Below are 25684 nucleotides of genomic sequence, written 5' to 3' on the forward strand. Positions count from 1 at the left end.
AAATAAATTCATTTTAAAAAAACTGAGACAGTAGGAATTATTTGATTCCTTATACTTTTGTCCCTAGCACTTAGCACATTTTTTGCAGTCATTTCAGTCTTGTCTGACTCTTTATGACCCTGTTTGGGATCTTCTTGGCAGACATACTAGAGTGGTTTTGCCATTCCCTCCCCCGGCTCATTTTACAGATGAGGAAACTGAGGCAAACAGGGTTAAGTGACTTGCCCAGGGTCACACAGCTAGTAAATGTCTGAGGCCAGATTTGAATTTAGGAAGATGAGTCTTTCTGACTCCAGGCCTGGTGCCCTATCCCTGCACCACTTAGCTGTCCACATAGCACATAGTAGGTGTTTAATAAAAGCGTATTTATTGATTGACTCATACCTGACAATGAACTGGGCCAGGAAGAGGAGTTGATGTACTCTCAGCTCCTCACCCTCACTTTCAGACCCTACCTCTCTGGCCATCACTCAGCAACTGCCTGCACTCCTCACCAGTGTGTTCAGATCTTTGTTGTGTCATATACAGACCTCCATGTTATTCACTTTCCTCCCCAGTAAATTCTTCTCCACTCTAACTCCTTTCCCCTTTGAATATCCTGCCCTTCCACTTCCTCAACCTCTCCAATAGTGTGATTTTGGTCTTCAATCTGACTCAGCCACTCACAGGAGTGGTCTTCCCTTAGACAGCCTCTCTTTTCACCAGAAGAGTGAGGGCCCCCAGGGCCAGAATTCCTAGTTCTAGATTTGGATGTGAGAGAGGTGGCCTAAGAGGTAGCGAGGTACAGTGAAAGGAGTAATGCATATAGGATCACAGCGCCAGAATCCAAATCCTACTGACACTTACTAACCATGGAGACCTAGAAGAGGCATTTAACTTCACTAGGTCTTTGTAAAAATAAGGGCTTTGGATTAGATGACCTCTGAGGTTCCTTTAGCTCTAAATTGGTGATACTGTCCTGGGTAGAGGGAGGACTTGGCATAGAGGATTAGGAACCACAGACTTTTGACTCCGGTGGAAGGGAGAAATGCCAAAAGGAAACAAAGAAATGGAGGTGACAATTTTAGAAGAGGTGATAAATGACGCAGATCCTGAAAAAAGGCTGAAGGTAGTAGGTGTTCAGAAGTACTGCCCCAGGAAAGGGTGGCATTTCCAGAAACTTTCTTTAAGCAGGATTCAAGCTGGGGTCTGGGTGGCTATGAGGACAATAGTTTTTTGTTTTTGTTTTTTAACAAAGAACTAGACCACACGCTTCTTGACAGGAACCAGGGACCACATTTCTTTATCTTTGTGTTACCTCATAACCTCTCCTTGTATTTATTTTATTTATACTTATACATGTATACACTGTCTTCCCCCTATAGAGTGTAAGCTCGTTGAGGGCAGGGCTTACTCTACTTTTGGCTTCATATCCCCAGTGTCCCACACAAAGTAAGTGCTTAATAAATATTGGATTTAATTGAACCCAATGTGGATCTGGAACCCCACCAGAAAAGCTCTTGCATCCCCAGTAACCAGGACCGGGCTTCTTAGAATTAAAGGTAAGTTAGGAAGGCTAACTGAAGATGATTTAAAGGTTTAAAGAATCATCGAATACAGAATTGTCAGAGCTGGAAGGAACCTTTGGATCTAGAACTTGGAATGTCAGAATTATAAGCAGAGGTTTGCTGGTAAATGTTTAACAGCTGCTCTCCAAAACAAAACAAAAAAACCCACATGACGCACTTTTAAATTCAATCTGCATTATTAACATTTTCTCCATCACAAATCCAGGAAATCAACAAAATAATAAATCAACCTCTAATTTGTAGCATTTGCTGATTTCTGAGGTATAAATGTTAACAATGAAAATTTAATTATTGACCCTTGAGAGCTTGTAAGAGCTGGTTTATGCGTGCCCCTGGCTATATAAAAGACCTTAGAACAGACACAGACTATCAGAACTAGGCCTTGGAGTATGAAGCCCAACCCTCTCATTATACAGTTGGGGAAATTGTGGCCCAGAGAAATTAAGTGACTTGCTCAAGGTCACATAGCAAATTATTAGCAGAGCTATTCCTAGGACCCTAATACCCATTTTAGTACTTTTATTTGTGATCCTGAGCCCGCCTAAATCAAGTAAGAGACTGGAATTTGCAGTGACATACTTTCCAGTTCTGGACCCTATTCAGTGCCCCCTTAAGCAGCATGCAGGCAGAGAGGTGAAATTGTAGCTGGAGACAATGGAGTCTTGGGTGGTATCTTGTTTGGGCAGAGACACTGACCTAACCCTCACCAAGATCCCAGGAGACTCTGGGACCCAGGGCTCCTAATGTCAGTGCCCTGGGTAGAGCTTAAACGAATAGTCCTAAGAACAGTAAATCCAGCAGCCTTAGCTAGAAACAGCCCAGCATCACCCACTCTGACCATTGGGCAGTAAGGCCCATGCGGAAGGAAGTCATCATTACAGGAGGACTAGAAAGGAATGCAGAAGTGGCCACAGTACAGTGGGCAAGAGCACTTAATTTAGAATCAGAGGACACTGGGATTTGAAGTCTTGCCCTGCCACTCACTTGCTGAGTGACCTTGAGAAAGTCCTTTCCCTTTTGGAGTGTCAATTTCCTCTTTTGCAAAATAATGGGATTTTGTCTCTAAAATTCTTTCCAGATTGAAATCCTATGAGTACAGACACTAACTCCATTGATTCTTAAAGTAATACCAAGTAAAAATCCTTAGGGGAACTACTTTAAGGGGCAGGTTACTTTGTACACAGCATACCACCTTCCAAAGCATAAAGGATTTTTCTTAAAGTGTGTGAAAGTTGGTTTCCTTAAGTAGGTTAAGTATGTCCCTTACAGTCTTGTTTGTACTATTAATTCACTCAGGAAACTTTTCTCCATGGATGGACAGTACAGAGGGAAATTTAATCTTCCCCTCTTCTTTTTCTCCTTAATTCTGAATGACTGTCCTAAGACCCAAGGTTTACCAAGGTACTCAGCTAGGCTAGGCTTTAGGGGAAACAGAGTCTATTAGACTCACCCCCTCACTCTCCAACTCTCCTTCCCCAAAGCTCAGCCTACCCAACAGCCTATCCAACTTAGGATAACTGGTAATTTGATAAGATTAGCTGGGGTGGGGCTTCTCCCCTCTCTGGAGTCAGACACCCTGGGTTCAAATTCTTTTGGCACCCATGTGACTTTGGGTAAGACACCTCTTTGGGCCTTAGTATGCTTGTCTATAAAATGAGAAGGCAGAATTAGATGGCCTCTATTATCCCTTTGAGCTCTAAAACCAGGCTTCTATCTGTGATCCCTGCTTAGGCCACACTGCCCCAAAGGGTGAGAACAGTCTAGTTTTACAGGGTCTGTTGTTTTAAAGACTGGCAGAGACATGATGGCAAAAATATCATTCTTAAGATATCTAAGTGGAGGGAGATGAAAGAAACCTCAGTCTGATGAGGACCAAACATCTTAATGCAATTAGGTTTTATATACACCAATGCTGGAACTGAGAATATGAGAGGGGCCTAAGAGGGATGGACATTAGAAACTCCTGAATAAGAGAAGGGAGAAAAATCAAGGAACAGCTGACATATTTATTCCATCTGCCCTGGGACCCATTTTCCCTGGTCTCTCTACAAGGGAATGTCCTCCTGTCCTTCAAGGACTTTCCTACCTCCTTCTATCAATTTCCTAATCTGTAAAATGAGAGGACTAGACCAGAGGATCTTTAAGGCCCACAATGCTCCTCCCCCCACACCACCACCCAGCTTTAAATTGATCCTCCTTTGATCGCTGATACCTAAGAGCCTGGAGGGAGACTGGAAGCTGGTTTTTGTAAGAGTAACTGAGAACAGGGGATCTGGGCATGGAGACCCAGTAAAGCACCCCTAGCCCTTCCCAGGCCTTTGGACATCAAGATGTATGTAGCTTTGGGAATGATAACAGCAGCTCGAATTTCCAAAGAACTTTGCAATTCAACAAACATGTATGAAGTACCTACTTTACAAACATCCCTACTCTCTTCCTTTTTAATTTTTTTTAACCCAACCTATGATTCCGTGGGTGTATTGGTAAATGTTTAACAACCTGCTCTCCAATAAAAAACAAAAGTACCCGTGACAGACTTTAAAGCTTAATTTACATTATTCACATTTTGTCCATCTCTTTCTTAAGTCTAGATAATCAACAAAACAATAAATCAAATCCTGATATGTAGCCTTAGTCAATTTTGAGGGGTAAACACACTGAAAATTTGATGAGGCCTTAAAATCTGGCTCCCGTATAATCCGACTGTGATTTCATGGGTGTTGGGAGCTCCCAAACAGGAATTTCCACTGCCTTCTAAGCACTTCACAGTCCTAAAGAGGTGTGGGGGGGGGGAAGGGGGAGGAGTGGGGGAATGGGAATGGTTGGGGGGAGGGGCGGCAATGAGAGGTTAATTGGCTCACAGGTGGTCACACAACAAGTAGTTATCCCTTCTACATCCCAATTTTCCCCATCAAGGTTTCAATACACTGCAGGTTGGCATACGAAATTAAATGGGAATTTTTTGGGAGTTTTGCAAAAGCCCGAGATGACACGTGAAGGCTAACAGACATAGAAAAAGTTTAAAGACTCAGAAATTCACAAAATATATGTCTAGTACTGTATTATATCAATCCAAATTTTATAATAAGGTACTGTTAACACTCCATAAAAGAAAAAGAAAAAATTCAGACTTCATCTCTGGTATAAAGAGAGGGCCAAAAATTTTGACTCCTGAGATGGGGAAGGGATAACTGTAGTCGTTAGAGGCTGTACTTGAACTCAGCTCCTCCTTAGTCTAAGGCACACTGCTTTCATGTTCTCCGTTTTACCTATGAGGAAACAGACGCTCAGAAGGCTTAAGTAGTCTGCCAGGTTCATATAGAGAGGTTCAAATTCTGTTCACTCGACTCCAAATTCAGTGTTGTTTCCACTATGCCATGTTGTTTCTCATCCACCATGTTTGGAAAAAAAATTCTGCCTCCCCTTACCTCTCCCCCTGCCTCCAATCTCCTTCTCTACTCACTAAAAAGTTGATATATACTAGTAGCCATATAGAGATATTCTGGGGAAATGACAGGTGCAAAGATGGAGATAGCCCTCCAAATGTTTTTGGCTACCTCGGGGCCTCTTCTCTGTCCTGGTCATGCCCATTCCTAGTTTGGCTGGAATGAGGCCTCACTTTCCTCCCACATTTATAGATGAGGCTAAGGTTTCATTCTCTGGCATGCTCCCATTTTTTGGCCCTAGTTCTTCTGCCTTAAGGAAAATCTTGTTTCTTCTCCACATATCTCAAATTAGTCTCCTTCCTACTTACAAGGCCACCACTCTAATTCAGCTGCTCATCATCTCTTCCCCAGACTATTGCAATAGCCTTCTGTTTGGTTTCCTTAGTTCAAACTTGCTCCACTCCCAATTCATCCTGCACACAGTTGCCGGCATGATTTTTTCAAATCACATGTGTGAAAAAGTCACCCCCTCCTCACTGAACCCCGATGGCTCTCTATTGCCTTTAGGGTCCACAATAAACTCCTCTATTTGGCTTTTAAAGTCCTTTACAACCTGGTTTCAGCCAATCTTTCTATGTGACATATTACTTCTCTTCCCCGACCCTGTGGTCAGTCACTTAATAAACATTTGTTATATGCTTACTATATGTAAGGCTTACTATGTCTCTAAATGCTGGGGATACAAAGGAAGGACTAAATTTCTTGCTCTTCCCCAAGCAGGACATTCTATTCCATCTCTGTGTATTCGCACAGGTTGTTCTCTGTGTCTGGAATACACTCGCTCTTCATCTCTGCCTTATAGCAACCCTGGTTTTCTTCAAAATTGAGTTCAAATGCCACATTTTATATAAGGGTTTCCTGGATTCTCTTGCCCTTTGCTGCTAGTATCTTCTCCCCTCCTCCAATTACCTTTTATCTCTTTTGCTTATAATTTGTCATCACATATAGTCCCTCCCCTCCTCAAGGGCAATTCTTTCACCACTATATTTGTATCCCTGGCACCTGGCACTGCGCCTCGCACAGCGGGCGCTTAAAAGATGCTTGTTGATTGCTTGCTAGGCAAAGTTCTCAGTCTCTCAGTCTCCCCTTCTCCTCTCTTACCCAATTCTCTCAGGTACAGCAACCTATTTAGGGCTACCTACTCCACTCATTTCTGGAATCGTGGGCCTGCTTCTAGAGGAATACAGCTCATGAAAAGCCAAAAATGGAAGTATTACTCCCCAGAATGAAAGGCTAGGCTCTGACGTTAGAACCTTTTTCCTCCCTGCAAAGCAGAAAGGAAGTGGGACCTTTATACCTTCAGTCCTTCCTTGAGAGGGAGCTGAAGAGACAGAGTCTCTGGATACTCAATTAGGCTACAATGCTCTCCCAACCAATAGGAATATCCATTATTCCCTTTCTGCTCCACTCAGGCCTCTTCCCCAAGCTCAGAAGCCTGACTTACTCTTTCTCCTCCCTCCCTCCCTCCCTCCCTCCCTCTCTCTCTCTCTCTCTCTCTCTCTCTCTCTCTCTCTCTCTCTCTCTCTCTCTCTCTCTCTCTCCCCTCTCTTTCTCTCTCTGTTTCTCTTCTCTTCTCTCTCTTCCCCCTCCCCTCTTCTCTTCTCCCCCTCCAACACACACCCCATATCACACTCTGGCCCACAACCACTCTTCCACCATCTTAATTTAGTGCCTGTTGGTTCTCTGGAGTACCTATATCTTTAGAACTTCCACTACCCCAAACCCTGATCTAAATGCCACCCTTCTACAGCAGTCTGCCCTCGTCCTCCTGAGTTCCTGAAGTGTGCTTTAATATTCCTACCTGATAAACTTTGGCATCAGCAGAAGACTCTGTCCTGAGCTTCCCTAACTCTCCTACATCTCAGTCAAACCACTGGGCAATCCTTTCTAGACAATACACAGTCCCTGACTACCAAGCAGCCACAGATTTCAATGTGGAATGACAGGATGTAAGGTTTATCCTCCCTATTTCCTTTTCCTCTTCCTACCCATGAAGTGGAGGTATCCCCAAAGCTTCATCCATAGCCCTGTTCTCTCTAATCTCTCTTCCTTAGTGATCCCATCTATGGCCACCAGGTCAGTTATTTCCTCTGTTCAGGTCACTGTCCAGCCTTCATTTTTCCCTTAAGTTCTGGCCATCCTCACCTAAATGGCTGCCACATTACACTGGGTGACCATGGCCAAAACATTCATTACTCAGTGGGGCTAAGCTGCTCATATGGAACCACACTATACTTAGAGAAGTCGCTCTTGGAATGGCAAACACAGTTTGTCCCCAAGACAGAAGCCTTCTACCCTGCCAAAGCTTATACTCTAAAGGTATAGCTTTGAGAAGTGAAGATCAGTGTCACACCATTGTGAAGCAATGGAGTAGAACCTGTAGAAGACCACATCAGGGAGGGATATGTATGTTCAGAAAAGGAGTTGACTTTGTTATGTGGAGAGGAAAAAGGATAGCAAATAGCCTAAGTGTTGCATGGTAGTCACAAAAGATTAAAAGACCTGCAGCATGACTGGGGCTGGAGGTCGGGGAGTAGTGATTGTGGGAGGACCTGGGTGAGATCTGAGGCAGCATGGCACAATGTAATGTGTGATGGATTTGGAATTAGAAGACCTGGATTCAATTCCAGCTGTTCCACTCACTAGCTGTGTGGCCTTGGGCAAGTCACATAATCTATCTGAGCCTCAGTTTCTTCATCTGTAAAATTAAAGAGTCAGACTAAATGGCCTCAAAGATATCTTCCAGTTCTCAAACTAGGCCCCTTTCCTCCAATTCCAGACTGGTCAGGGTGAGGGCAGATCACATCATAAATCTGTCATTGTTACAATGATGATTCTTTTACATTACAGTCCACTCCAACTCCAAGCATTTTTCTTATTAATGTTTATTTAGGCATATCTCTCCAGTTCTGTACTTGCAGACTATTTCAACCCAAGCATAATACTTGACATTAATCCCTATTAAATTCTATTTTACTAGATTGAGCCCTTTATTCTGACCTGTAAAGATCTTCTTGGATCCTGATTCTGTCACCTAATGTGTTTATCTCTCCCAGTTTCATGTCATCTGCAAAGTGTTGAAGCATAGATGCCTTGGACAATCTGCTATGCTTTCCTCATCTATAAATTAATGAAATTATACCAGATGACTTCTAAGGTCTTTACATCTCTGTGGCTATGACCCTTTGCCTTCAAACAAATCATTTATAACAATGGTGAACAGAAACAACTAGAGGCAGGGCCTTGTGGAACTTCACACCGACACTGATCATTACCAATTGAGTCTGATCTTCCAACCAGTTCCAAATCCACCTAACCATATTATCATCCAGCCCATATCTCTCCATCATTATGCTACAAGGATAGCATAACAGATTTGTTAAATGCTTTGCTGATAATCTGTCTATAGCATCTCCTATTTATCTGTCTACAGACTGTGCTAAAAAAAGGAAACAAATGACAAATCAGTGGTCAATAGTTGATACTACTCCAATAATATTTCTCAAATTCTTCCCTGTCTTTCCTCCCTCTCCCCTTCTCAGCTTCTCATTATCTTTTACTTGACTCATAAAAGCCTTCTAAGTTGTCTCTTATCTTTAATTTTCATGGTCTATATGCCAATTACAATCTTCTTGATGTACACATCTAACCATGTCATTCTCTTTTTCAAAAATCTTCAATAACTCCTTATTGTACACAGGGTAAGTCCAAGCTCCTTATCCCAGGATTTAATTGTGTTTCAGGCTCCTCATCTTCATAATGAGGAAGCTGGACCCGATAGTCTCTAAAAGTCCTTTCCATCCTTATATTCTATGGTTCCATGACCCAAAACACTCCACAATGGGGCCCCCAAACTATCTTTCCTGCCTCAACATAGGACCCCTGAACTTGAGTTCTGGTCTTGCTGAAACATCCCCCAAACCTTCTCTCATGCTGTCACCCTCCACAATGCCCTTCCTTATGCTCTCTGCCTATCCAAGGTAATTCAGCCATCCAGGTCTAGCTGAAGAAATACCGACTGGGTGAGCCTTCCCTAGTCATTGTTGCAAACAGAGGTCGTCTTCTCTCCTCTGAGTTCTCATAGCCTTGTCTGTCTGTACCCTTTTCCGTCTGGCATAAAATTCTGGTCCCAAAACAACATCCTCGCTGCCCTGCTCCTGCCCTGCTCCTGCTCCAGAGCCTTCGGGGCTCAGGGGCCATCGAGACTCCCCTGCTACAACGGGATCTTACTGGAAAGCGGAGCCTCGGCCGAGAAGGACGCGTGGGCAGTCCTGTTGCAGCCAGTCGGGGGGCACAGATGGTGGGCAGTGGCGGCTTCCCCTCCCAGGGCGCCCTCTGGCGGAAACTGGGCTTGGGCTTTCGGCCCACGACGGTATACGCGGGGCCGGGGCTGGGGGTAACTCTCCCAGGAGCCATTCGGGGTGGGGGTGGGGTTGCAGGGATGAGGGGATGCAGGGACCGCCTGAACGCACGGGTCTGGGCCAGGTTCGAGGTGGCGGCAGTAGTGCAGGGGAGACACTCCCGGGCACTGTGCCTGGCACAAGCATGGAGTGGGAAGTGGGAGTGAGCAGAGATGGCCGAAAGGTCCGGGCCAGAGGGCAAGACCAGCGAGAAGGCGGTCAAAGCCCATGGCCAAGCTGGGAGTAGAGCTGAGTCCAGTCCCGTCCATTCCGTCCCATCTCGTCCCGTCCAGTCCCGTCCCATCTCATTTATTCCCAGCGGCACTGTGCCCCGTCCCGTGGTGACTCCTCACCTGCCTCCCACAGGACACCGATAATCAGCCACAGGCTCCGGCTCCAGACGCCCCCTCTCTTCATTTCCAGCGGCCGTCAGTTTGGCGAGGCTCGGTGTGCGGCGCCGCCGCTGGCTGCGCTGCGCTGCGCTGGGCTGCGCTGGGCTGCGCTGCACTGCACGGCTGTCCGGTCCCGTCAAGTCCACTCCTCTCCTCTACGTGCCTGTGCCCGCCGCGGGGCGGGGCCGGGGGGCGGGTCTGGGTCCCCGCAGAGGGGGGCGGAGTGGGGAACTCCCGCCAGGAGGAGCAAAGGGCGGAGGGAGTTTGGCTCCCGGACCTCCCCAGCCCGGGACTGCCCCCGAGTTGTCAGCCGGGCCCAAGCTGCGGGGAGACAGGTAGTGTGCAAGGGCGCGGAGTCCACATAGCTCTGGTACCTGCACCTAAGAGGAGAGGGGGCAGCAATGCTTGAGGACTGGTGTCACCTTTAGGAAGGACATGGATAAATAGAAACCGGTCCAGAGAAGGGCAGAACAAGCTGGCGTTCATTTTATTAGAAATAAGAAGGAACTGGGAGTGTTTAGCCTAGAGAAGAAAATATTTAGGTGGGATGCATTCTCTTTGCTTCAGGTATTCGGAATGGCATGTGGAAGAGTGATGAGACTCGTTCTTCTTGTCCCCCAAGGATGGGACAAGGAGCAAAGGGAGGAAGTCGCCAAGAACCAGATTTCAGTTCAATGACAATGAACTTCCTTTCAATCAGAGCTGTCCGACAATGGGCTGCCTCTGTAGGTGATAAGCTCCCCATCGCAGAGAATTGTTAAAGCAGAAGCTTCTTGCACATTTCTAGCAAAAATATCCTTGGAGTTCCTTTAGACTTCTGAGAGTCAAAGATGCCGTGATAATTCCAGCTAAATGGGCAGCTGTTAAGGGCTGAAATGTGATCCCTCCCAAGGACAATAGCGTTCTAGAATTGAAATGTGCAAGGGTTGAAGCTTTTCCGGTGCAGTGACTTGGAAGGGAGCAGAGGCTGGGGACGATTTCTCCTTGCAATGTTGATTCTGGCTAAGGAAATGAAATGCTTCTGGATTGGCGGTGAGGAGAATCCCTTCCTCTCTCCGTCCCATTCTTTCTCCACCACCTCTGCTGAGCTGCTGATTTATACCACAGGGATTCCTAGGTGGGGGAAGATTGGGCTGGTAGCTGTTCTTCATTCTCTAAGAGGCTGCCCCAATAGAGAAGTAAGGAACCCCTATCTCTGGGCCTTCACAGGATTTTGGGCTTGGGTACTGCTCTATTTTCTCAATTCAATTCAATTTAATTTAATGAACATTTATTAAGCAATTACTGTACACAAAGTCCTTTTCTAGCAGCTAGGGAAGATAGAAAGTTTAGATAAGACTTAGTCCCTGCCCTCATGGAACTTATAGTCTATTGGAGGATAATATATGTGGCTTACTATAAAATAGTTACATGACAAGTACATTAGAGAGGTGTGAAAATGCTATGTGGTATGGGTGGAAGAGAACTTCATAATGATAGGTGGAATCAGGGAAGATTTACTGGATGAAGTGGCATTTGAGTTGAGCTGGGGAGGGTGTCATGGAGGGGGAGGAAGGGTGTTCCAGGCGGAAGAAAAATAGGAGAAAAATTATAGAGAGGTTAGCAGTCTACTTTGGCTGGAGACTGGAATGAACATTGGGAAATGATGTGAGATAAAGCAGGGAAGATAGGTGGTCCAATATTGTGAAGGGCATTGAATGCCAGGCAAAGGGGTTTGAACTCTGCTGGCTGGGAAATGGGTAGTTATCCAAAGGTCTTGCAGAGGGGTAATGTGACCAAGTTTATGTCTAAGAAAAATTAGTCTGGTAGCAGTATGAAGGATGGATTAGAGAGAGCATGGTAATCGTTAGAAGGCCATTGCAATAGTCCAGGTAGGTGATACGTGGCAGTGGGAACCAAGAAGGACAGGATTCAAAAGCAGTTGCAGATATAGAATCAAGAGGACTTGGTGACTGATTGGCTTTGAGAAGTGAGGAAGAAGGAAGTTTCGAAAATAACCTCTGAGGTTATGCACGTGGGAGACAAACGAAATCGTTGTCTTTCAGATAGAAATACTAGAGTCAGAAAAAGGAGCAGGTGTGGGGTGAGGGGAGAGAAAGACCTGGAGGGGACGCCTGCTTTATGCTCAGCTGCCCTCTTTAACCCTAGGTCCATCTTGATCATGGTCTGATGGGTTAAGGGAGGTGACCAGACTGCAGTGGGGGCGGGGGAGGGAATGACAGAAAAATAAACCACTTTATTGTTGTTACCCAAAAAGAAAGCCCAGCCCTCTCTTCCTTCCCTCTGTCCTTGGGCTGGGCGGAGGGGGGGATTCCTGTAGGAAGCCCCCACTGACCCCTGCACCCCGGCCTCCTTTCCTCTGCTTTTCCTCAGTAAGAGCAATGAACTGCAGCCAGAGAAACTGCTCAAATTGGTGGAGAAAGGAGTGGGGAGGTCTGAAAGGGAAAGAAGATAAAGAGACAATGACAAGTATAGAAGAGAGAGGGAGACAAAGGCAGAAAGGGAGAGAGAGAAGGAGGAAGACACACCAACAGGGAGACAAAGGAAGAAATATACAGTGAGGAAAAGACAGGAAAAAAGGAAGATAGCTACATAGATGTAGACAGAGAATAGACAGATACAAGCATACAGAGAAAGAGATGAAAACAAAAGTGAAAAGGAACTGTATTTGGAGAGTGGGTGGCAAGAGACAGTTGAATCCCATTTCTGATGGCCCTGGGTACCCTGTGGCTCTGGTTGGGGAAGAGCTGCTGTGGTAGGAGCACTGAGATGGAAAGATGGTGGGAGAGTGAGGAGACAAGGGCAGGTGGCTCTCCCCAAAGATGTTATTTATTTTTTTATTAATTTATTTTGATTTATCAACAATCACTTCCATATGCTTTTGAGTTTAAATTTTTTCTCCCTGTTCCTCCCCACCACTCTCCCCAAAATGGCACACAATCTGATATAGGCTATACATATACATTCTTATGAAATATATTTTCACATTAGTGATGTTGTAAGTAAGAATTAGAACCAATAAGAGGAACCACCAGAAAGAGGAAACAAAACTCCACAGAAAGGGAAAAATAGCAAATAGTATGCTTCAATCTGCATTCAAACTCCATAGTCCTTTCTTTGGATGTGGATAGCATTTTCCATCACGAGGCCTTTGGAGATGTCTTGTATTGCTGGGAAGGGTTAAGTTTATCAATATTAGTCATCGCACAACATGGCTATTATTGTGTACGACGTTCTCTTGGTTCTGCTCACTTCACTCAGCATCAGGCCATACAAGTCTTTCCAGGTTTTTCTGAAGTCAGCCTGTTCATCATTTCTTGTAGCACAGTAGTATTCTATGACATTCATATACAACAACTCGTTCAGCCATTCCCCAATTGATGGGCAGCCTCTCAACTAAGTCTCTAGTTTAGTCTGTGTTAGCAGGCTGGTTGTGTGTGTGTGTGTGTGTGTGTGTGTGTGTGTGTGTGTGTATAGATGGCCTTAGGAGTGGGAGAGGGAGCCAAATCCCTACCTTTGCTCCTGCAGGATGGACCGAGGTCTTCTTAGAGCTGCCACCTACTGGAACAAAGGGGAAGTTGGACTAAGATTTTGGATTTCCCTCTTGTCATTTCTATTAAGGGACCAAGGCATTGTCCCAGGTTGGGGGAGCAAACTCTGTCTGAGGGAAAGGGCTCAAAACTGCCTTATTCCCCTGGACTCCACCCCAGAGTTATAACGCCATTTCCTGTCTTACAGCTTTAGATTGGAGAAGCTGTTAACTTTCCCCCTTTTACTCCCCCCACCCCCAGCCCCACAATGTTCGAATACTCTATTTTCTAAGCATGAGATAAACTAGGAAGAGGGCTTACTGATTGACAGGAAGATGGTTGTCATCACACCTTTCTCCCCTTCTTCCTTTCCATCTTCATCATCCATCACCGACCACAGAAGAATAAAAGCATGGCTTAAGAGTTGAGACCGAGATTTTAGCCTGGCTTTGCCACTAACTTAGTGTGTGACCTTCAAGCCAAGGTCAAGGTCAATGCACTTAGAACTAAACAACGGGTTTATGGGGAAAGAGATTTATCCAGTTTATTAAATGTAATAAGGAAATATTGAAACATAGCCTTAGATTAACCTAGAACTTGGATGATGAAAATGAATATGGTGCTGGGTCAATTTGAATGTTACAAGTGATCGTATATTCATATATAATCTCATCTGATCCTCACAACAAACCTATGAGATAGATGCCATTATTTCCCCATTTCGCAGATGAGGAAAATGGGGCTAAGAAAGGTTAAATGCTTTGTCCAGTCATACAACTTGTAAATATCTGAGGCAAGATTTGAACTCAAGTATATCCTCCCTCCAAGTCCATCCTTCTACCCACTATGCTACAGAGCATGGTGGATACCACCCTTATGGAGCAATAGCTTCCCCTGAGGGGCCAGTAGATCATTGACCAGAGGCCTTGACAAGACAACTATGACCAGGGAGGAGGGTTGAACTGTTATTCCCACCATGGACAAACAGCTTTTCTGGCCCCTTCAGAAATATCATGACATAACTGAGTGATGGTATAAGGTGTACATGCTCTCAGACAGACATGTAGGATACGCTGATATAATACAGATACCACTGTTCTTCTGGAACATGGTTCACTTGGCTAAAAGAGACAGCTAGAATGTGACCAGAGCCTTCTGCAGAATGAATGACCATCTTGAGCTCACATCATTTAACCGTATACCATCCCTTGGGGCCAGAATGGTTTTGCCAAAGCATATTCCTACATTCTTTTCACAGCCTCATTGGGGGTGAGGTGGGGGTATAAGCATGTGTGGAGAATCTTCCCTACAGCCTTGGGCCTCTGGAAGACAGGTAGAAGTTGTCTGTGCCCTGTCTGCCAGCACATCTTTCCCAATAGGACATCAGGTCAGCCTAACCTATTAGATGCATGGAGATAGTAGGGTTCCCAGACACTTGGACTCCAGTCTCCATAGTGCCTGACCAGCCCCTAGCAATCTGTGCATAATCCATCTTAAAGAATGCTGAGAAGGGGGTTGACACCTGTCCAAAATTTCCCTGCTTCTATTATAACTACTCTCTTACCTGGTGGCCTGGTCTGGCCTGTAGGGCAGCTGGTCTTGGCTGACAGGCCTGACCCCTCCAGCAGTCCATTATTCCATCTGATTTTTCACTCTCCCTCACCACCCCTGTATTCAGTCATTGGCCAAGTCTTACTCTCTCATCCAACTTTTACTCTCTACTCACATGGTTACCACCCCCATTCAGGACCTTATTACCCCTAATTGAGGCTACTGAAGTAGCCTCCTAATTGGTCTTTTTTTTCCCCTTTTGAATCCATCTTTTACACACAAAGAATAAGTGATATTCTTACAGGAAAAATCTGGTCATATCACTTTCCTGTGCAAAGAACTCTAATTACTCCCTATTATATGATAGGAACATAGATTTTCATCTGGGATGGACCTAAGAGATCATATCGTCCAACTGTCTCATTTTTCAGATGAGGAAATTGAGGCCCAGACTGATCCAAGGTCATATAGATAATAACATATGCAGCATTTGAACCCAGGTCCTAACTCCAAATCCAATGCCCTTTTCCATCGTACCACATGCCCCTAAGATAAAATATACATTTCCTTGTTTGGTGTTCAAAGCCCTTCAGAATTTGACTCACAGGTTATTCTATATTACTCTTCACATACTCTACATTTTAGTCAAAATTGCCTTACCTGATATTCCTTGTGCATAATATTCTATTTCTCCAGCCTATACTTTTGTATTGGATGCCCTCCATCCCTGGAATGTGCTCTTCCCTCTTCTCTACTTCTTAGAATACACTCATTAATAGTGGGTGTCTCCCAGTGCTCTGTTTCGGGATCCCTTCTCCTACTACATGATTTCACTTGGTGATCTCATCAAGTCCAATGGATTTAACTACCACCTCTCTATTGATCTCCAGTCTCTCTGCACTGAATAGAGAAGCAGCCTGTAGTGAGAGGTCTGGAGACAGAAAGACATGAGTTTGAATCCATCCTCAGACTCACAGATCTTCAGATCACACTAGCTGTGTGATCCCGAGCAAGTCCTGTAAATCTTATTTGACTCAATTTTCCCCAAAATACCTACCTCACAGGGTTAGTGTGAAGATTAAATGAGATAATGTTTATAAGGTACGTATCACAGTGCCTGACACATAACAGAGGCTTAATGAATGCTTATTCCCTTCTCCTTTTCCTTAGGTGTTGCCTAATGTAAAGTACATTTCTAATTTAATTAATGAGACCTGGTAGATTTGCCTCCCAGTGCTTTGATGAATCACACAGAGTTCATTTCCCCAAATGCATATCCATCCTCTTCCTCATCATGATCTGCAATGATAACAATTAAGTCAATCATTGACTTTCAACTATCTTTGGCTCCCTATAGACAGGGCCATTCCATTGGGTCCTTCAGATGCCTATCAAGAAGTTATGGTTCCTTTAACTTTGGGGATTTGTATACTTCCATATTAATTCTAAAATCTCCATTTCTACAGCACTTAACTGTTAACAAGGATTCAGGGCTTTCTTTAGATATTCCAGCCTAGGACAAAGTCCTTATATCTCACTCCTACCCTTCATTCTGATACAGATCTCATACCTCCTTTTACCCCTGCCCATTTTGAGTTGGGCCTGCCAGGGCCTCCATGAACATAATATCATCACCAACTACCAGGCTGGTCCTTCAGGTTGAACTTCCAAAAGTCTAATCAGATGCCTCCCTCAACAGACCTCTCTCCAATCATTGATAGTCTGCCTGGATTCTTTCTTCAGTGGTTAGCACACTCCCTTTATACTTTCTCTATCCCAGTGATTTTGAATTCTCAGTTGTGGATGTACAAACTCCAGTTTTCATCCCCATTTACCTTCTCCTTTATTGCCATCTACTTCAATTCTACCATGCCAATGTCCACTCAAGATCTGCCTACTCCTTCTGTTGTACCTTCTGGAATGCCTGCTCCATAATTCATAAACTTGGTTTAATCTTAAACCTTTTTCTTTCTCACTACATCCATCTTCTGACACTCATGAAGACCCAGCTCTTTCCTGATGACACTTCTTTCTTAACCATCACCCTGTTTATTACTGATTACAATTTCTCTCATACCTACCTAGCTCACTGGATATACCAGGGAGATAAGAATACTCCTTATTGAAATGATAAATATTGGAGAGGATGTGGGAAAATTGGGACTATTGGTGGAGTTGTGAACTGATCCAACCATTTTGGAGAGCAATTTGGAACTATGCCCAAAGAACAACTGTACTGTTTTTACCCTTTGACCCAGCAATACCATTACTAGGTTTGTATTCTGACAAGATCATAAAAAAGGGAAAAGAGCCTACATGGGCAAAAATATTTGTAGCAGCCCTTTTCATGGTGGCAAAATGTTGGAAATTGAGGGGATGCCCACAAATTGGGAAATGGCTGAACAAGCTGTGGTAAATGAATGTAATGAAATACTATTGTGCAATGATGAAGAGGCAGACTTCAGAAAAACCTGGAAAGACTTGGTTGAACTGATGCAAAGTGAAACGAGCAGAACTGGGAAAACATTGTACACAGTATCAGCAACACTGTGTGATGATCGACTATGAATGTCTCAGCAACACAATGATTCAAGACAAGTACAAAGGATTCACAAAAGAAAATACTCTCCATATCCAGATAAAGAACTGATGGACTCTGAATGTGGATCAAAATGTATTTCTTTCACTTACTTTATTCTTTCTTGTGTTTTTTTTTCTTTTGATCTGTTTCTTTTTTCACAACTGTGACTAATATGGAACTATTTTTACATGAGAGCACTATATCAAACTTACTACCATTTTCAGAAGAGGGGAGGGGAAGGAGGGGGAAAAATTTCGAACTCAAAAATTTTGTAAAAATAAATGCTAAAAAATTGTCTTGACATGTAACTGGGGAAAATACTATTAAACTAAAAAAAAATACCCCTCATTTACCACTGCCACTTCCATACTTTCTCTCTTCTTCTATACTCAGGAATTTATCTTCCTTTGAGGTTACACTAGATACATGTCACCTGATCTAGGTCTTAGTAGCTGTTACCTATTAGCCCCTAAGACGTTCTCCTTCCTTCCCCAATGAGCTCAGTGTATGGCTTACTATCTTCCTTTCCTCCCCAACTCCTACCCTAATACCAGGCAACTTCAACATATATCTTGATTCTCCATAGCCCATCTCCCTAATTCCCCAATCTACTCAGTTCCCATGACCTACTCCTCTACTTCCCCTCAGCTACAGACAGAGATGGTCATCCTCTTGACCTTGCCATCACTCGCAAGTGTGTCATTTCCATGTTCATGAACTCTGAAATTATTTTATCTGATCATAATCTATTATCATTCCCTATTTTCCTATGCCTTACAATCTCTAACCCTGTTCTTTGTCCTCACTACAACCTCCATTTCCTTTATCTCTCAGTTCTTTCTTAGGCCATCACCCCCACACTGGCTGCACCCACAAGGTGACATCACTCTCTCCTGATTCTCTTACTATCTGTTTAACTGCTCTTGAATTTGCTTGTCTGTCTCCTTATCTACATTATGCCAGTTAATTGTGGGTGTGTACTAAGGCACTGTCCTGAGATCCCTATGCTATCCCCCTTGGTGATGTCATCAGCTTCAATTGTCACCTTTATGTAGATGATTCCCAGTTCTATGTAACCCAATCCTAGCCCAGGGGTGGGGAACCTGTGGCCTCAAGGCCTTGAAGCCACAGGTTGATCACCCTTGTCCTAGTCTCTTTCCTGAGTTACAATCTTGCATCAGCAACTGCTTTTTGCACGTCTCAAACTCAACAAGCTTGTCCAAAAGAAAACTTTTTTTTATATCTTTCCCCCCAAACCCATTCGTCTTCTGAACTTCCCCATTACTGTTGAGAGCATTGCCATCCTCCTATTCATCCTGGCTTGGAGTCATCCTCAACTCTTTGTTCTATCTCATCCCATATATCCAATCCACTGCCAAATGTTCTTGTTTCTACCTTTATAACATCTCTTATATACATTCTTTTTTCTCCAATCATAGAATCACTACCCTAGTTCAGGGCCTCATTACCTTTTGCCTGGATGATTGCAATAAACTTTTTATTTTAAAAGTAAATTTTTATTGATCTCTCTCTCTCTCTCTCTCTCTCTCTCTCTCTTTTCACATTATCAAAATCTCCCTAATATCCCTTCCCATTCTGGTCCCAGAGAATCACTCCATATAGCAAATAATATTTTCAAAGACAAAGAAATGAAAAGAAGGCAGAACAAATCAGCAAAACTGATCAATATATCCATAAAGTCTGAAAAATGTGCAATGCATCACATTCACAGACATCCTTTCTCTGCAATGGGATTGGAACATCTTATCTCTTCTTTGGAGTCATGCTCATTCTTTATAATTTTGCAACATTCACTTTAGGTATTTTCGTGGTAGCTCTTTCCATTTACGTTGTAGTCATTGTGTATGTTGTTTTCTTGCCTCTGCTTACTGCACTCTGTATTAGTTCATATAGATCTTCCCGTGCTTTTTTGGTACTCATCCTGTCTGTCATTTCTTGTGGCACAGTCATTCCATTACACTCATGTACCATTATTTGTTTAGCCATTATTCAATTGTGGGCATCTATTTTGTTTCTGATTCTTTGCTATCACACACCCAAAATGCTGCTATACATATTTTAGTGCATATGGGACTTTCTTCTTATCAGTGGCTTTCTTGGAGTATATGTCTACTACTGGAATCTCTGGGTCAAAGGGTATGGACATTTTAGTCATTTTTTGCACAACTTTAAATTGCTTTCCACAATTGTTTTATGGATTCACAACTCCACCAACAATGCACATATTTCCCCACAAGCCCCCCAACAGTGACTTCCCCTATTTTGCCATCTTTTCCAATTTTCACAGTGTAAGGCTAAATCTCAAGGTTGTTTTGATATAAATTTCTCTCATTATTAGTTATTTGGAGTATTCTTGAATATGATTGTTAATAATTTGCAATTCTTTTGACAAATGTTTGTTTATATCCTTTGACCATTTTATCTAGTGGGAAATGGTTTTTGATCACACACATACCAGTTAATTGTCATGTATCTTGACTATCAAACACTTATTTGAGAAATTTGATATGATTCCCCCCCCATCATATCACTTCCCTTCTTATCCTAGGTGCATTAATTTTTATTGTGCTGAAGCTTTTCAGTTTCAAGTAATCAAAGGTTTTTTTATTTTATCTTTTGTAATTGCCTGTATCCATTGTTTACTCAAGAATATGTCTCCTATCTATATCTGTGAAAGATAAATGATCTGTTTGTCTTCTAATTTTTCTAATAGTGTGATATGTAATATTAAGGTCATGTTTCCATTTAGAAATTGTGGAATATGTTGTAAGGTGTTAATCTGAGTTTGATTTCTGCCAGATTTCTTTTCAGACTTCTGAGAAATTTTCATCAAATAGGAGTTTTTTCTTAAGTAATTTACATTTTCTAGTTTATCAAATACTGGCATATTGAGTTCCATTATTTCTGATTTTTTCTTTTCCAGACTGTTCCATTGGTCTACCTCTCTATTTTTGCAATAGCCTTGTAATTGGCCTCTCTCCCTCAACTCCACTGCAAGGAATCCTCCACATAGTACCTAGCAGGCCCTAAGTGATTTCCCTAACGCTTAAGTTTGACTATGTGATCCCTTTTCTCTAAGTAAACCCTAGTGATGGTTTTTACCTCTAAGATCAAACATAAACTGCTCTGTTTGGCATTTAAAGGAGAAAATGAACATTTAATAACAATTACCATGTACTAGGCACTATGTTAAATGATTTACAATATTATCTCACTTGATCCTCACAACCTCCCTGGGAGGTTGGTGTTATTATTATCCCCATTTTATGGTTGAGGAAACTGAGGCAAACAGAGGTTAAATGACTTGCACACAGCTAGTAAGTGTCTGAGGATAAATTTGAACTCAAGTCTTCCTGATTCCAGACCTCCCACTCTTTCCACTGTGCCACCTAGACTGCCTCTTTAAAGCTCTTCATAACCATCCCCCTTTAAACCTTTCCAGGTTTTTATATTTTCTTCATCTCTACACAATTGATACTACCTAACTTGCTGTCCTTCACACATAAGACTCCATCTCCCTCATGCCTGCAATGTTCTCCCCCTCCTGGCTTCCTTCAAGAATCAGCTCAAATTTTACCTGTAAGGAGCCTTTCCCAGCTCCTTCAGTGGCTAACCACACTCTGTGACTAAATTCATTCACTCTGTATATCTTGTACATGCTTAGTTATTTTCATGTTTGTCTCTTCCATTAGAACACAAGTTCATTGAGTGCAAGGGGTTTTACTTTTCTTTCTACCCACAGCACTGAGCACAGTGTCTGGCTGGCTCATTGACTTTCCTCATAACAACTGTTAAAAGTGGGCAATATAAATATGATTACCCTCATTTTACAGATTAAGAAACTGAGGCTTGGAGAGGTTAAAGTAACTTTCTCAAGGTTGTATTTTATTGATGCTCCTTTCTTTCTTATATATTACTCTTACTTTCCAATGATAACATCCCTCTAATAAAACTCAACCTTATGACAATCATAGTCAGGCAAAAACAAACAAACAATCCCAAATGAAACCCCAAAACACTTTGGCCATGGTAGAAAAAGCATGCCTCGTTTTGTACCCATACTGCACCACCTCTTTTCCAAGAGATGAGAGGCATGCTTTGCCATCAGTTCTGTGAAATCACACTGTATCTAATGCTCTTTCCACTAAACCAGTGATGTCAGACTCAAATAAAAACTTATCCTTCTGCTTCATGTTAACTTTTTTCTTGTTATTGAGTCATTTCAGTCACATCCAGGTCTTTGTGACCTCATCTGAGATTTTCTTGGCAAAGATACTGGAATGGTTTGCCACTTTCTTCTCCAGGTCTTTTTATAGATGAGGAAACTGAGGCAAGCAGGGTTAAGCAACTTGCCCAAAGTCACACAGCTAGTGAGTGTCTGAGGCCAAATTTGAACTCAAGAAGATGAGTCCTTCTGACCTCAGGCCCAGTACTCTATCCACTTTGCCACTTAGCTGCCCACATATTGACTTAGAAAACCACAAATTACCATAAGCCTATGTTGTATTGTATTTTTATTTATTTTGTTAAACATTTCTGGCTGCCTCAGTGGAAGGAGTCCCTTCATCTAGGAGTTCTCTCATTGTTCCCCTCCTATCTATTTGACCATTCCTAATGGGATGGAGTCACAGGTATAGTCCCTGTCCAATATTTGGTAATAACTTATCTGTGTACAGGTTGTTTCCCTCAATTGGAATGTCAACTTTTTGAGGGCAGAGAATGTTTCAATTTTGTCTGTGTTTCTCTAATATCTAGCACAGTTCACGGTACCTAGCAGGCCCTTAGCAAACACTTGTTGAATTGAACAGTGACTCTCACAGGAGTGGCTACACCATGAGGACAATTTGAAGAGTGCTTCACATAATGGTCAGTGACCATGAAAGACTGGCACTAGTGAGTGCTGGGGTTATGATGACCTCTCACACCAGCATCATGACTTATGGCCACAAGGCTTGGTTATTGTCCAATCTGAAGAATCATGGAAATAAACCCTATGGATGCTCTTCAGGTGTGCCCACATACATATGTCCATTGGTATAAATAAAGTTACTTTACAGTTATTAGCATGAAGACTCTGCAATAGTCTATGAGTTCTAATCTGAGGCGCAGAACAGTACAGACCATTAGTACTCACTACACTTCAGTGTATTTCGGAGGCTCTTAAAACACACCCAGGATTAATGAATGGGACACAATCTCAGATAAATGATATGCAGTACCAGGTAGTTTCAGGAAGTTCTTATATTACAGGCTCACTAACACTGGAAGACTAACCCACAGACAATAGTGGGTGCCAAGGATAGCCAGAGCATACAGGATACCTTGAAGGAGAGAGAAACACAAATAGATATATAACTCCTCTAGCTGCCTTCCAAGGTGTCAACCTACTGTGGAAGATATATAGTGATATATCCACAACAGGGAAGTCTCCCATAGATCCTAATAATGTAGTTGTGCAATCTCTACTTGGACCACAGAAGTTCACTTGGATCAGATTCACCTTCCAGAGGCAAAGTGAAACTTCTGCAGGCTTCTGCACTATTGGCCTCCTTAAATTCACCACTGCTTGCCACTCAATGCTCACCCAACATGAAGGAGTAAAGCAGCTCAGCCCCTCAGCACTGTCCCTTGCAAGCCTTAGTTGGTTCTCAAGCTTCCCTTTGCCCCTGGCCAGGGTGCTGACACTGAAGAGACCGAACAAACTTTGCCTGAGTGAATTGTAAGATCATAGGACGAGTAGATATGGAGCTAGAAGAGACCTTGGAGGTTTTCTGGTCTAAGCCTTTTATTTTGTAAATGAGTCATCTAAGGACCAGACATTCACCCAAGGAAGGTTGGTAAAACAACAAGCATTTATTAAGCACCTACTATATGCCAGATACTGTTAAGTGCTGGGATACAAAGAAAAGTAAAAACAGTCCCTGTCCTCAAGGAGCTCACATTCTAATGGGGAAGGCAATATAAAAATAATTAGATACATACACAATATAAACAGAATGGATGGAAAGTATTCTCAGAGGAGAAGGTGCTAGCAGCAGGGGCGGGGGAAGGGAGCATAAAGATTTTCCTGTAGAAGGTGAGATTTGAGCTGAGGATTTCCTGTGGTTTCCAAATTCAAAGTCCCAGGCCTTGTAAGCAATTCTCATTTTTTCCATTGCCTGGTTTTTGCAGAATTGTTTTGTTTTTGTCTCCTGAAAAGTTGTAATGATGGTGGTGAAGTAGCAGGAAAGGGGCAGAGTGTGCTCAGAACCATACAGGGATTAGTCTACAAATATTAGTTTTTGAGTACAGGAGCTCTGACCATGTGATCTTTGCCAAGTACCCAGTGAGCTGCCATAGTGCTGGAGGAATGGTGTTGTTTCCAGATTGATTATAAAGAAAACCAGAGGACATAAAGAAGTTATAACTAAATGGGAGGATATTTGAAGGGTTTCCTTAAAAAGCTGACCAAAGAGTTTCATAGGGCTTGTGTTGCATTTTGCTTTTTGATTGGATCTATGATGTCATTGGAATAGGCAACCCCAGTTGAGGAAACTTCCCCTACCAATGCAAATTATAGTCTTAGAGTTTTCTGGGCACAATGAGAAGTTAAGAGACTTACCCAGGGTCACCCAGTCAGCATGTGCCAGGGCCAGAACTTCAACCTAGATCTTCTTGATGCTAAGGCACGCAGTGCTTATGAGGAGCATAAGGAAATGAGCATGAAGACCATTGCTGCTCATGTACTAACATCAATGGCAGCTGATGAGGGACAGAAATTCTATGAAGAACTTACCATGATACTCTAAGAGGAATTGATGCATACTCTGATACTCTGTGACTACATCTTAGATGTGGACATGGGAGAGGATGGTAAATCGTTACATTGCAAAGTATGGTAGAGGATCAAGGCATGAATGAGTCCAGAGGCAGATAGATGACTTGGAAGCCTCAGGCATGTATATCAAGAATATTTTCATCAGGAAGAGAGTCAGAAAGTCTGGGAAGGACTGAATCACAATATAATCTTGGAAGTTGGCTGTGTGTCAGTCCAGTTGATTATTCTTAGGTTGGGGCATCTGCATAAAGGAAGTCACTGCATCACTCACCACTAGAAGTCCAATAGAGTCATTTATTAGGAAAAGCAAAAGGCTCCAGGTCAATACTATGTGGAGCATCAGTCATACATCCACAACAGGTGCAGGACTCTCAGTTCTAGGCTATTCAGTAGCATGTTAATAGGATAATAGAATCATGGATCTAGAGCTGGAAGGGACCTCAGAGGCCATCAATGTCTTCATTTCACAGATGAGTAAACTGAAGCCTAGAGGGGTTAGCTGACTTGACCAGAGTCACAGAAGTCCATCAAAAATGGGAATTGAAGCTGGATATTCTAATATCAGAGCTAGTGGCCCTCCCCACTGAACTCTGCTATGCCTCCCCTTCAGAGGGTTGGGGTTGGGGGGTGACAGAGTGCCTCTGAATCATGAAAGCTTCTATACAGAGAAATTAACAGCTTACAAATTGGGGTGGAGAAAGAATAGAGAAAGTTAGGGTGAGTACCTCTGGTGTCTGTTATCTAGTACACAAGATTATTTTTTTACTACACTTGTCCTAGCCACAAAACAAGTATTGTCTCCAGAGTTCAAACCCCACATCAGTGCTCTGAATGAAATTCATGATTAATTTTTCTCAGTTAGGTGGCATGATCACAAGACTCCACCTTTTGGTTCCTTAAAGTGCTTGTTATATGTCTGAAAACGCTTCTGTTGGTTCCTAAGCTATAAGCCATACCATGACCCTAACGTGAGACCAACCACCCCGAATTATACCATCTTAGCTTTGGAAGGGATCTCAGAACCCATTTAGTCCAACTGATTTCTGACCAAGAATCCCTTCTATTATAGCCTTGGTAATTGGCCATTCAACCTTCACTTAAATATCTCTAGTGACAAGGAACTCATTGCTTCCAGATGCAGCCCATTCCATTTTTTGGATAGTTTAAATTTGCAAGTTTTTCAATTACATTTAATTTAAAGCTGCCTCTTCAACCAGTTGCTCCCAGTTCTGTTCTCTGGGACCAAGAAGAACAAGTCTAATCCCTCTTCTGTAATTGAGCCCTTCAAATACTTGAGGATGACTACCATGTATTCCTGAAATCTTCTCTACGTTAGGCTAAATATCCCTTTCAAACATTGTCTTTCAAGTGATCCTCA

The 25684-nt window shown here is 42.9% G+C and overlaps 1 protein-coding gene across 1 annotated transcript in view; it reads right to left on the reverse strand.

The window, feature by feature from the left end:
- Window positions 1-9949, reverse strand: part of FLT4 (fms related receptor tyrosine kinase 4) — a 102374-nt gene extending 92425 nt beyond the window's left edge. Inside the window, exon 1 of the mRNA XM_020998599.2 lies at window positions 9768-9949. Within this exon, the coding sequence (XP_020854258.1) occupies window positions 9768-9831 (64 nt within the window). The 5' untranslated portion in view covers window positions 9832-9949. The remainder of the gene's footprint in view (window positions 1-9767) is intronic.
- Window positions 9950-25684: the final 15735 nt, after the last annotated feature.

This window comes from Phascolarctos cinereus, unplaced genomic scaffold, assembly GCF_003287225.1.
Source record: "Phascolarctos cinereus isolate Bilbo 61053 unplaced genomic scaffold, phaCin_HiC Scaffold_2;HRSCAF=192, whole genome shotgun sequence".
Taxonomy (NCBI): domain Eukaryota; kingdom Metazoa; phylum Chordata; class Mammalia; order Diprotodontia; family Phascolarctidae; genus Phascolarctos; species Phascolarctos cinereus.